General features: G+C 35.6%; 2 protein-coding genes and 1 long non-coding RNA gene across 3 annotated transcripts; 2 read left to right on the top strand and 1 right to left on the bottom strand.

The window, feature by feature from the left end:
- Positions 1 to 2,825: 2,825 nt before the first annotated feature.
- Positions 2,826 to 6,761, top strand: LOC120165851 (putative disease resistance protein RGA1). The gene is made up of 2 exons (XM_039175289.1): positions 2,826 to 5,927; positions 6,006 to 6,761. The coding sequence occupies exons 1-2, from the start codon at positions 2,921 to 2,923 to the stop codon at positions 6,701 to 6,703; spliced, it is 3,705 nt and encodes a 1,234-aa protein (XP_039031220.1). The 5' UTR covers positions 2,826 to 2,920; the 3' UTR covers positions 6,704 to 6,761.
- A 1,880-nt stretch (positions 6,762 to 8,641) lies between these two features.
- LOC120165847 (thioredoxin-like 3-2, chloroplastic) lies at positions 8,642 to 11,851 on the top strand. The gene is made up of 5 exons (XM_039175287.1): positions 8,642 to 9,070; positions 10,018 to 10,092; positions 10,875 to 10,941; positions 11,424 to 11,441; positions 11,608 to 11,851. Exons 1-5 carry the CDS (start codon positions 8,724 to 8,726, stop codon positions 11,710 to 11,712), a joined length of 612 nt encoding a protein of 203 aa, XP_039031218.1. The 5' UTR covers positions 8,642 to 8,723; the 3' UTR covers positions 11,713 to 11,851.
- On the bottom strand, positions 11,610 to 12,693 carry LOC120165848. Its single transcript, XR_005519866.1, has 3 exons — positions 12,662 to 12,693; positions 12,286 to 12,292; positions 11,610 to 11,729 (listed from the first exon to the last, which is right to left on the bottom strand). It is a non-coding gene; the product is annotated as an uncharacterized LOC120165848 (long non-coding RNA).
- Between the last annotated feature and the right edge of the window lie 223 nt (positions 12,694 to 12,916).

Raw genomic sequence — 12,916 nt, 5'->3', positions numbered from 1 at the left:
AATATAAATTCAACAACAAAATATAACTTAACTATTTAACTAACTACAAACTAATTAAATATAGACTAACTAACACACTAATTAATTATTTTTTTAATATATAACATCAAACAACAAATTAAATAATTAACTAAAATTTGTTTAACTTAAACCAAAACTAACAAACTAATAATTTAAAATAATGAACTAATTAAAATAATTAAAAAAAACTACCTCGATGTTGTGCTCTCCCTTTCTTCCTCCTCTTTTCTCTGCTATCTTCTCCTTTGCTATTTTCTCCATTTCTTTCTCTCTTAATTGTTTCACTCATTAACCCCATCCATCCAATATATAATACAACAACCGGGCATACTTTGCTTCAATTATAGGTGGCCGAGTCATTCACGTTCACGGGCTGCAATAATGCAGCAATAAGTGCTGCAATAATGCAGCTGATTTCACGCTGCATGGGAGCAGAGGCGCAGAGGCAGCAGAGCACGTGAGAGCTTGGGGCGAAGGCATAGGTCGTTGGGATCCCTTGGCGACCTACAATGTCGCTGGGATGCCCTGGCGACCTACAATGTCGCTGGGATTCCCTGGCGACCTACCCACGTTGCTATGCTGCCATGCACAGCCATGCAGAGACTCCAAGCTCGCCCAGACCCATGCCACGTTGCCATGCACCATGCACAGCCATGCAGAGACTCCATGCAATCCATGCTTGGCAAATGCTTCAATTGCGAGGTCGAATTTGTAATGAGACATGGCGCAATGTAAATGGTCCCACCACTTTGGGTTTTTGGGATCATTTGCACACCCAGGGTAGAAGGAAAGGGCCATGTCTAAACCACCAACATTGTTCAGGCTAAGCATGGACTGCATGGCGACCTTTGGGGGCTGCATGGATTGCATGGCGACCTACCTAGGTCGCTTGGCGTGCATGGTGACCTGGTAGGTCGCTGGGCGTGCATGGCGACCTACCCCTGGGACTGTAGAGATCACCCCATCTGAGCAATTAATCTGGCGAGGGCACTATCTCGTGAAAAAAAAAATTTAACGCATTATCTCGTTGATTTTGCGGAGGGAGGAGGTAAGTTTTCTAGGTTAGCAATTCTTCTTGATTTTACTAACTGCTTTTATCGTGTATGGTCATTCCAAGGAGGCAGGGACGGAAGTAGTAAGGAGGTGGGAGGGGCTGTGGCCCCCCAACCCAGCAAAAATATTTTTCTTACATTTAATTTATATATAAAATTTAAATATTTATGGGAAAATTATGAAATTGCCCCTTAACTTTAGAAAAGTTATACTTTGCCCCCTCAAGGTGAAATCCTAACTCCATCCTTGCAAGAAGGTTTGTCATGCTTCTAACGCTATGCCGAGAATAGTATGAATAACGTTGAATCCTATAAAGCTGCAAATACGTCTGATTAATTGGAGATCTCAGAGTCTAATATTTTTGGTGGATGGTTGTTGAAAAGAGAAGACAAAAATCTGCGCCTAACCCTGCTACGGGGAAACATTCTTTGAATTATTCGTCCAGATCTCGTTTTGTTGCTTTGGAAGGGCTCGATAACGCTGAGGATACTGCTAAAGAAAATCTTGATCCTAATCCGGAACAACAACCAAGGGCGGAGGCTGTTAAAACTGTTGACAACACCAGGGCTACATAGGGTGAAATACGTGAATCAAATCGGAATGGGGGCGTACTTAGCATCCAACCCGGATAAGAGAAAGAAGGCTTCTCAGAAGTCGGATCAATCGATGGTGGAAAGTCAGAATACGAGAGTGGGTAAACATAATCCCTCGGTTTCGAAGGGCTCACATTCGAAGGTTTTCATTATCGAACATGATTATATGAATACTTCTACTGTTCGTGCTAAGGGTCATGGTGTTCGAGTTAATTGTCACAAGGGCTTGACTGAGAATAATTGGAGTGGTTTCAAGTTTCGCAAAGGTCAGGAGAACTATGTCTAAACTATTTCCGCGCAAATTGAAAAACTAAAATTTTTTTCAGATCTTAAAAAAACCCAAAAGTTTTAAAATTTTAATTTTAATCCCTTTGCCACCGTCAGCCGCCACCAACTTTGTCAATCAGTCGGACACTCAACGACGTGTGACCAACCAACCACCCACTACAAAAATCCCCATGCTTTCACAACCGATTGAACACTTAAAAACAAATTTAAATGAAATATTTTGATTTAGGGTTTTGAATCCCTAAAAATCCCTTTAACCATGGTAATTGGCCATTTGATTGGATGCGACGGTCGATTGTCGGTCGTAGCAGTCGACCTTTGTCCGCTTGTAGGGGAGGAGAACATGGGCGGAGGAGAAGAGAGAGGGGGAGTTTTTTTTTAAAAAAATATTGTTATTATTAAAAAAATTAAAAATATAAAGGTAGGCACCTAAAAATATAACGGAGAAAACGGTGAATACCTATTTTTATTAAAAAAAATTCTTTAGACACCAAATTGTATTTTTAAGTATAATTTATACAATTATTTTTGTATTAAGCCTTTCTCAAATAATTGTTGAGACATATCTTATACTGGTGAATAATAGTTAATTTTATAATGAAATATTTAATTTTTAAAATGGCTTACTTTTATATAAAATTAATTTGAAAATTAATTCAAATTATTAAAAAAATAATTATATTATAAAATATGTGAAGAGTGTATGGACTTAGAGTATATTTTAACCTTTAACTATTTATGATAAATATTTTTGGTAATTTCCTTCTACTTTGACAATCAATGCCCTGTGAAAACCGTTACCACATCGTGACTTCAAAGTTCAAACGTGAAAATAGTAGCAGTTCACATCTCATTCAAAGGGAAGCGGAAGTGAATAATTATCCAAGAACTAAGATATTATTAACTGTTCCTTTTCTTTCATCTATTTACCTCAAATCCTACCTTCGAAATTCGAAAACGAAGACATGGCAGTGGCCTTGGTTGGCGGGGCATTTCTCTCTGCATCACTTCAAGTTCTGTTCGATAGGATGGCGTCTCAAGAACTCCTGGATTTCGTTAGGGGAAAGAAACTGGAAAAGGGTTTGGTGAAGAAATTGAAGCCGATGCTGATGTCTGTTAAAGCAGTTTTGGATGATGCTGAAGACAAGCAGATAACCAACCCAAATGTCAAAGATTGGGTTTCTGAGCTTAAAGATGCTGTTTATGATGCAGAGGACCTATTCGACGAAATTGCTACTGAAGTTCTTCGAATCAGGTTGGAATCCCAGGATCAAATTGCTTCAACCAAGGTAAATCGCGTTATTTCCTCTTTCAATCCTTTCAATAGAGGCATGGATTCTAAGTTAGAAGATGTTCTTGAGAGATTAGAATCTTTAGTCTACCAAAAGGATACTCTGGGTTTGAAAGAATATTATAGAGGTAAGAAGGCATTTCAAAGACCCGCTGCGACTTCTTTAGTGGATGAATCCGGTGTTTATGGTAGAGACAATGAAAAGGAAGCAATAATTAAGCTGTTGTGCTTAGAAAACGCTAGTGGAAATCAGGTAGATGTGATTCCAATTGTGGGTATGGGCGGGGTTGGTAAAACCACCCTTGCACAATTGGTCTACAATGACAAGAGGGTGGATGAGTGGTTTGACATCAAAGCTTGGGTGTGTGTTTCGGAAGAATTTGATGCTTTCAGAATAACCAGAACCTTACTTGAAGAGATCACTTCTTGCTGTAGTGCGAGTCACAATCTAAACCAGCTTCAACTTAAACTAAAAGAGCAGCTGTTGGGAAAGAAGTTTCTATTCATTTTGGATGATGTTTGGAATGAGAAATATGTTGATTGGGAAGAGTTGAGAAGTCCTTTCGGATTTGGGGCGAAAAACAGCAAGATTGTTGTAACTACTCGCAGTGAAAACGTTGCATCCATTATGAGGACGGTTCCAACTTATCCTCTTAATATCTTATCCGATGAGGATTGCTGGGAGTTATTTGCAAAACATGCATTTGTTGATACAAGCCCGAGCATGCATCCAAATTTGAAGATGGTTGGTGAAGCAATTGTTAGAAGATGCAAAGGCCTCCCTCTAGCAGCAAAAGCGCTTGGAGGTCTTCTAAGGTGTAATCTGGATGTTGATGAATGGAATAAAATATCGAACAACAATTTGTGGGACATAACAGATGGTATCCTTCCAGCCCTAAGATTAAGTTATTATTATCTTCCTTCTCATTTGAAGCGTTGCTTTGCATATTGTTCACTTTTCCCGAAAGACTATGAGTTCAAGAAAGAAGAACTTGTTCGATTGTGGATGGCTGAAGATCTTTTGCTGCATTTCAATTCAAAAGAAGATATGGAAGAACAAGGTAAAGAGTACTTCAAAGATTTAGCATCGAGATCTTTTTTTCACCAATTCAGGGCAGATAAATCTTGTTTCGTCATGCATGACCTTGTCAGTGATTTAGCTAAATTTGTAGCTGGAGAGTTCTTTTGGAGATTGGAAGGTTGTGATAATTTTTGTGTAATAAATCAAAAGGCACGTCATTTATCCAATGTCCAAGAACATTATGATGTGAGAAAGAAATTTGAGACTTTACCTAAAGCCAAAGGCTTGCGTACATTCCTGAGTTTAAAGTCATTGCCTGGGAATTCTTATGTTACCAATGACATAATGCATGATTTGATAGCCAAATCGAGGTTACGGGTACTTTCTTTGGCTAAATATTGCAATATCAATGAAATACCAAAAGAAATTGGTAAGTTGAAGCATCTGCGTAGTTTGAATTTATCAGGAACTTCAATTAAAAGTTTGCCAAATTCTTTGAGTACATTGTATAATTTGCAAATGTTGATCTTGTTTCGTTGTAGTAAGCTTGTTGAGCTGCCTAAAGACATTGGGAGACTGATCAATATGTATTATCTCAATATCAAGGGAACAAGATTAGCAGGGATGCCAAAAGGAATGAGTCAGTTGAAAGATCTTCGAACATTAACAGATTTTGTTTTAGGCGAGCAAAATGGTTCAAGTATTAACGAATTGGGAAAGCTCAAGAATCTACATGGAAGACTTGCCATTTCAGGTTTAAAAAATGTTGCATGTGCAAGGGATGCCAAAAATGTCAATTTGAAAGATAAGATTAATCTTAAGGAGCTGGAATTTCTATGGAAGAAACATACTTATGGTAGTGAAGCACTTGGACAATTTGAGAATGATAAAGAAGTGCTTCAACAACTGGAGCCTCATACAAACTTGGAGCATCTTCTAATTGGGTTTTATAGAGGTATGAGATTTCCAGAATGGGTGGGACATTCTTCATTCTTAAATGTAGTATCTGTGCACTTAAGGGGTTGCAAATTTTGCCTCTCCATGCCACCGCTTGGGCAATTGCCATCTTTGAAATCTCTCTCTATTTCCGGGTTTAGTGCAGTAGTTACAGTTGGTGATGAGTTCTATGGAAGTGATCAGTCTTTTACTAAACCATTTGGATCTCTTGAAATTCTAAGATTTGAGGATATGCTGGTGTGGAAAGAGTGGTCTTGTTTAAAAGTCGAAGCTTTCTGCCTTCTGCAAGAGCTAAGCATAACAGATTGTCCGATGCTAACAATGAATCTACCAGAACACCTCCCGTCTTTAACGAAACTGGAGATTAGAAATTGTGAGAAGCTTCGAAGCTTGCTTCCGAGGACAACTAGCATTTGCCAACTTAATTTACGGAGATGTGATGCACTGCAATTGGAGCCCTTGCCTTATGGGCTTCAAAAGTTGCAAATTCAAGATTTGAATATTGATGATTACATGTTGGAGAAGATGGTGCAACACTGCAGTCGTCTTGAAAAGTTAACTATGTTGGGTTGTTCTAATCTCAGAACCCTTCCTGAAGGTAAGCTACCTGTTACTCTTAAAGAATTGAACATTGAAAGGTGTTCTGTCTTGGACTGTTCAAAAATCCTCTTGTATGCATTCCTTGAATCCTTGGTCATAGAAGGCCGGTGTCATAAACTGGAATCTTTTCCATTGGGATCATTTCCGATGCTAAATCGTGTTTCTATTTGGGAATGTGAAGGCTTGAAGTCGATTCGTGCATTAAAGGATTCTCACCAGCATGTCACGTGTCTTAATTATTTGGATATCTACCATTGCACTAATTTTATATCTTTTCAAATTGAAGAGGGATTATCTGTTACCAATTTGAGTTCACTTACACTTTGGAATTGCATGGCTTTAAAATCATTGCCTGAGCAAATGCGCTCCCTCTTCCCATCCCTTAGGCATTTGTCAATACGGTATTGTCCAGAAATAGAGTTGTTTCCTGAAGAAGGTTTATCCTCCAAATTAAAAACTTTTGAAATCGGAAGATCCGACAAGCTAATTGCAAGCATGATGAGGAGAGCAGGGGGTTTGCAGGCACTCACTTCACTTAGAGGTTTTGAACTCTCAGGTGCAGAAGTAGAGATAGTGTGTTTTCCAGATGAACATATGTTGCCCTCTTCTCTTACATCTCTCACCATCTCCGATCTTCCAATCCTCAAGTTTTTGAATAGTAAGGCCTTTCAACACCTCGCCTCTCTTCGGGAATTGATTATCGACAGCTGTCCGAAGCTCCAATCCATGCTGGAAAAGAGTCTCCTTACCTCTATTTCTCATTTGTCCATTAACAATTGTCCCTTGCTAAGAAAACGTTGCAAAAAGGAGAAAGGCAAAGACTGGCCCAACATTTCCCACATCCCTGTCATTCACAATCATGGAGAACTCATAATGTAGCAAGACTCCGAAGAATTGTGACTAAAATGTTTCAATTTGCCATTATTAAAGCAGTATAATTCAGGTACTCCATTCGTTTTCATTTCATTTCACTAATTATTTTAGTTATTAATTTATTTATTTTCTTTTCGAAAAACCATTTGAGAGTTGTATACTGTGAACTCATCCTTGTTACAGTATTTAATATGAATTGTTTGTGCTGTTTAGTTTTGCATTTCTTTTATTTTTCTCCCACAGATTTTGATAGTTCTTCAAAAAAACCATTTGCTAGGACACCCCATCTTGGAACCATTTCATCCACAGTAAATTTAATGGTTCCATAAGGTGAACCAGTTCACTTCCGATCCAGACTAGCACCCTTAGCTTGTTTTATGGGACAAAAACCGTTCGGAATTTTATATATGTCATAAGCAGCGTTTCTACTGTCATGCCACCTAGCCACATGTGCCTACACTTAAAGTTATCACAGCCATACTGACCAAATGACAGTAACAAGAGGCCGTCTTTCAGGTTTATTGCACCGGTTGGGCGGACACGTATGTTGGAGAACTCTTGAGTACATTGTACAATCTGCAGATCTTAAGACTGTTTCATTTCTTCACATGGGGAAAAAGGAGAGTATCTAGATATTAGGGGAACAATGTTATCTAGGAGGCCAAAAGGAATGGGCAAGTTGAGAGTCTTCTAACATTAGTAGATTTTGTTTTAGGCAACCAAACTAGTTCGATGCTACGACGACTTGAGGCATGCCTCATCACTCGTTTTTAGAGGTATTTATGGCCGGGATCAAAGGTTGTATTTATTTTTTTACTATATTTGGGATCCAAGGTACTTAAGAAGATGAAATTTTAGGTATTTTTACTATATAGTAAGAGTGAATAATCTGAAATTTCTAAGAATCAAAGGTACTTAAGAAGATGAGTTTATAGGCATTTTTTCTTTGTACTCATAATATTTTATATTTATAAATTTGAATATTTAACAATTTTTATTATTGATAGTTTAAGATATTTGTATATTTGCTCCACCTACATATCGTTTTATATATTATGTTGTATTTTAATTACTCTTGTGTTGTATCCGTGTCAAGTTTAATGGCTTACTGATTTGAGTTGATTCAAATTAATAATGTAAAACAAATTTTACGTATTTTTAAGATCAACCTCTATATATATGAGATAGGATCATGTTATTTAATGTAAAATTCTTTTAGTTTTACATAGATTTAGAACCTTTGGATGAGTGAAAATAGATTGTTGAGATTGACTTTTTATTTTTTTTCCAGTAAATATCTTCACATTTCCTACTTTTATGATATACTTATACAATGTAAAACTCTTTAGTTTTATACATATTTAAAATCATTGGATGATTGAAAATATATGATTGAGATTAAAAGTAAAAAATGTGAAGATATTTACTGAAAATAAACAAGGAGTTAATCTCAACCATCTATTTTCTTTCATCCGACGGTCTTAAATTTGTGTAAACTAAAGAGTTTTATATCGTGTAAATGGATCTTAACTCTCTATATATATTGAGTTGAACCATACCCGAACTATAATTACAATTTTGTATTCCTACCAAATAAATCAAATAAGATAATATAACATTTTGTTGAACAATATTATATTTTAAAAATTTTAATATCAGAGCTAATAATATATTTTATAATTCAAACACATCCTTAATTACGAACACGCTATTTGTAATATTATATTACTTTTTCAAAAATAGTATTCTTCGTTGGGACATTACATGAGTGTAAAATACAAGGTTATGAGGCCATAATATTAGATTTTGGCAACTAAAATACTAAATGGCCAGCTGAAATTAATAAAAGGGCTTTTATGCAACAAAAGCGAAGGAAAAGCCCAATCGGCAGCATAAACAGTTCAGTTCATCTCGGTGCTTATTTGATGTTTGCCCATCTTAAGTATCATCATTCAAAATGAAAATCCTGGAACAGAGTTTTTAACTTCTAAATCATCACCCAAAAAAGAATATTTCCTCTCGTGCAATGACTTCTCAATCCTTCAACTTACGCTTCTCCCCACCCCTCAAAACTTTGATCAATTCCAATTCTCCTGGAGACAACTCACCTTGTTTTTCGGCATCCTTCTTGAAAACCCAATCTTCAAGCTTTGGTGGGTTTTCTTTGAAGAGAAAAGCTTTGGGTTTTGATGGAAAAATTAATGGGTTTGGGGGTAAATTTGTAATCGTTGGTGCTTGGAGAGAAGAAGGGAATTTGGAAGAGTTGGATGATGCGCCATTGACGATTGAATTGCAGCAAATTTGCAGTGAGAGTCAATTTGATCGAGTTATTGCCGAAGCTGAACAACTTGAGGAGTCTTTGATTATACTTTGGTTTGTACATATTTCTGGGTAGTTTATATGAATTTGGTTTTATATGAATTTGTCTACTTCCTTTTGCTGTTTGTTGAATCCGAGAAAACGAGTTAATTTTTCCAGTCAACGCTTGTAAGGCTTTGTTGAGAATCGGATTTCTTTTTATCAATTCTTTAATGTTTTCCTTCATATTTAGATATACGTTGAGCATTAGGATAATATTTTCCCTTCCCATAAACTTCATCCGCCATTCCCAAGATTTAAGCTTGAAACATCTTTCTGTTTCCATTTAATGAGATCAGTTAGCATTATGTGGGTTGATAACACAGATAGTGAAGGTATCCATGTCCGATACATACTTGAATGTTCGTAGGGGGATATGACCCTTCAAATGCATAGAAAAATTTTAAGGCATTAAACATTCTCATATTGGACACATAACCTTATTCGGCATTCTCACCGGAATCCGAGAAAAAAGTAGAGCCTTTCGGTTATTTGTAATTTATTAATTTTGCCTGAAGAATTTGATTTTATGTTCAATCTTAAATTCTCATTTATGATATTGATGTAACTTAGATGAAGACTATGGCATACGAGCTCTGGTGTAACTCTTAAATTTGGGTACTTGCTCAATATAGGCATGTTCTATTTTTTCTAAGATTTTTCTTGTTTGAAGGAATTCTTTGAACAATCATATTCCGTACACACCTTCAAATATGTTTTGGATATGGGTGTCAAACATGTGTGTTGAGAAAAATGAAGAGTCCGAAATAATGTAGGATGAAGATATTATTGTTGCAAAGTTTAATTTATCATCTTTAAAACAACCAATACAGTTTGTTCAGTTGAAATTAATGTCCAAAAAGATTATCTCTTTGCAGAATGTAAATCAACATGTTTTAGCACTTCATTTTCTTACCGATATTTCGAGTTTGATTGTAAAACAAAGTTATTTGAACTTGTAGGATGGCAAGCTGGTGCAGAAAATGTATATATTTGAAACCGAAATTGGAAAAGTTGGCAGCTGATTACCATCCAAGGTACCTTTCTTGTTGTTTCTCAAATCTTCAACACTATTAATTGTGTAAAAAAGTTGTTTTTTGATCATACCACAGAACTGGAAAACTAACAATCTCTAGTTTACAGCTAGTTTAGAGGAATTCAGCATCTCATGATGTTCATATACTCGGCTCCTTTCTACAAACCCTTGTTCCCACGAATGATAGATGATGGAGCCGAGCAACCACTTTTCTGAATTCATATAAGTTCTTATATTTTAAAATAAGGGTTTGGTTAGGGAGATTTTGATTTATTTAAGTACATCCTTCCATTGTTTCCTTCATCTTATGCGAATAAAATCCGACTATGAACCAATTCTCTTCCTCCTTAGTTAGCCCCCAACGTTTTGCAATTAGACCTTTCATTGTGTTATCTTTCTAGTTGGCTGATGAATTCGCCATTGAAGTACGAGGAGCCGAGTAGGAATCTTGTAGTACCTAAATTCAATGTTTAAACTTTTGCGTAGGTATACAAATTTCTTGTTGCCTTTGACTTTTGCAGTATTTTTTTAGGCTACTGAAATGCTTCAATTTAATCAATTCCTACTACTTTGCTTTCAATTTTCCTTTTATCTGTTGCTTCTGCAGCCCTAGATATCCAATGGCTAAAATGTATGTCCCAATTCTGCTATCATGTTGCATATGTATCAAAAATAGTTTATATTGTGTAGATTTTGTTTCTTGAATGAAGTTATTTGTGAATGATATCAACAAGCTGGCTTGGTTATTGAGATGATTAATCTTCCTTAGAATGGTTTGTTCAGATTGCGGTTTTATTGTGTAGATGTAAACTCCGTTCCGCACAACCTTGTCGCTCTTGCTGGAGTCACGGTAAGTGTCACGTGACTGTGGCAAACAGTTGCGTCACCAATCTGTCGGTCTATAGAACTTTGCTTTCAGTAGTTAAACTCTGCTATGCTACATCATTCAATTGTTTGCTTTGCGTAATGCAAAATATAGAATAGCAATCGCCTATGATCTTGAAAACTTGTTTTCCAGTATTTTGGGCACAATCATTAGATTCTGAACTCGTGTATCAGACACATTTTTCTCGAAATATTTGTGTTTTTGACTCTTTTGGATCTATATACGAGGATATCCTCCATAGGATATCTCGAACAGAGAAAGGAGCATCTAACATACAGTAATCGTATCCTTGAATATTCTTTTGCATTTCGGACTTGTTTGTATACTTTCCCACCGTAGGATCTCTTCTAAGACATGCATGATCTGCTGTATAAAGATAGTTATGAAATTATGATTGACTGAACTGATTATTCCTTTATGCATGTTTCGATTCGACAACTTTCCAGAAAATGCCAACGATACAGGTTAGTACTATTTATTTGAAAAACATAATTTCTATGTTCCAGAAAGCCTTTTTTCCTTCCTTTAAAAGTATCCGTGCCCAACACATATTGAAGGCATATCCGTGGTATCTGATGATGGTTGGTGGGGCACTTGTTCTGAAGCTGATAATGGTGTTTATTATTACAGTTATGGAGAGATGGCAAGAAACAGGCTGAGATGATTGGTGGCCACAAAGCATATTTGGTTGTTAATGAAGTTCGCCAAATGATAGAAAATGAATGTACGTCGTGACTGATAGCATCATCTTTCTTGAATTTCTTTTTTACCATAAACTTAGATTTATTTCTGTTTAATGTCTTCAAATATAATGGCTATGAATTGGTATTCGTTATGAGAAAGCAATGCTACTGACCCCTTCTGAGAGAGTTAAAATCAGATTTGTCTTTCCCTTTTTTGTCCATTTTTTAAACGTTGTATAGAGAAAGTTGGGGATTTTATTTCGGGTATCAGAGAGTAATTTTATTCTCATAATTATCTTAAATTAGTAATGTTGTTTATCATTTTTAATTGTATTAATTTAACTTTTGAACTTTTAGTTGTATTAAAAGTTATTAATATATATTAGATATTAAATAATATATTTATAAAAATAATGAATTCAATTAATTATATTAATAGTTTATTATATATAATGAAAATAAAAATATATTATATTATATATTAGTATATTAATAGTTTATTAAATACAATTTACCCCATATATGGTATGTTGTAAATATTAACTAAGTATTAGATTTGACTTGGAGATAATGCACTCCTATACAATTATAAGGGGGTTTTTCCCAATAACCCATGCGGGTAAACTATTTTCCTTGGATATTATTTTTTAATGGTCTCGATGAGTGGGTTCCAGGCGAGTCATTATTTTAATATCTTTAATGCGACTCGTCACCATTAAAAAAGTATTTTTTATAAAATTACCAAAAAAATTACAAGTTTTATTTTTTTTTTTAAATAGAGGAACTCATCATCTCTTCCTTCAAATTAAAAAAAAAATTAGTTGTTTTGTAGCCATTGGTCAACAGGCAAATGCAACAGTCACTTGGAACTAATCACCTCGAGGTGACTAGTTCAGGTGGATAAAATTTAAAAAAAAATTAAAATTCAAAGAAAAATAAATTTATTTATATTTTAAAAAAATATAAAGTAAATAAATAATTGCAAAAAATAAATTGTTTACAGAAAAATTACAAAGAAAATTTATTTATATTTTCTAAATTCTTGACGATGCCGAGGAGTTGTCAAATGATAATGGCGCGGGGCTCATCGAGTATGTCGGGGTCGTAGGCCTTGATTTCGTCATCGTCATCGTCTTCATATTGTCGAGGAGGTGTACTTAACACACTCTGAGATCCACCTTGGATATATAGTGATGAGCTTATGGTATTTGACGCCATCATTGTCGTCACTGGTTCGACTTGGCTACTTTGTTGAC

This window comes from Hibiscus syriacus, unplaced genomic scaffold (genome assembly GCF_006381635.1).
Source record: "Hibiscus syriacus cultivar Baekdansim isolate YM2019G1 unplaced genomic scaffold, ASM638163v2 tig00111616_pilon, whole genome shotgun sequence".
Taxonomy (NCBI): Eukaryota; Viridiplantae; Streptophyta; class Magnoliopsida; order Malvales; family Malvaceae; genus Hibiscus; species Hibiscus syriacus.
Note: the sequence above shows the minus strand (reverse complement) of the source record. Positions and strands in the feature narration are given on the sequence as shown.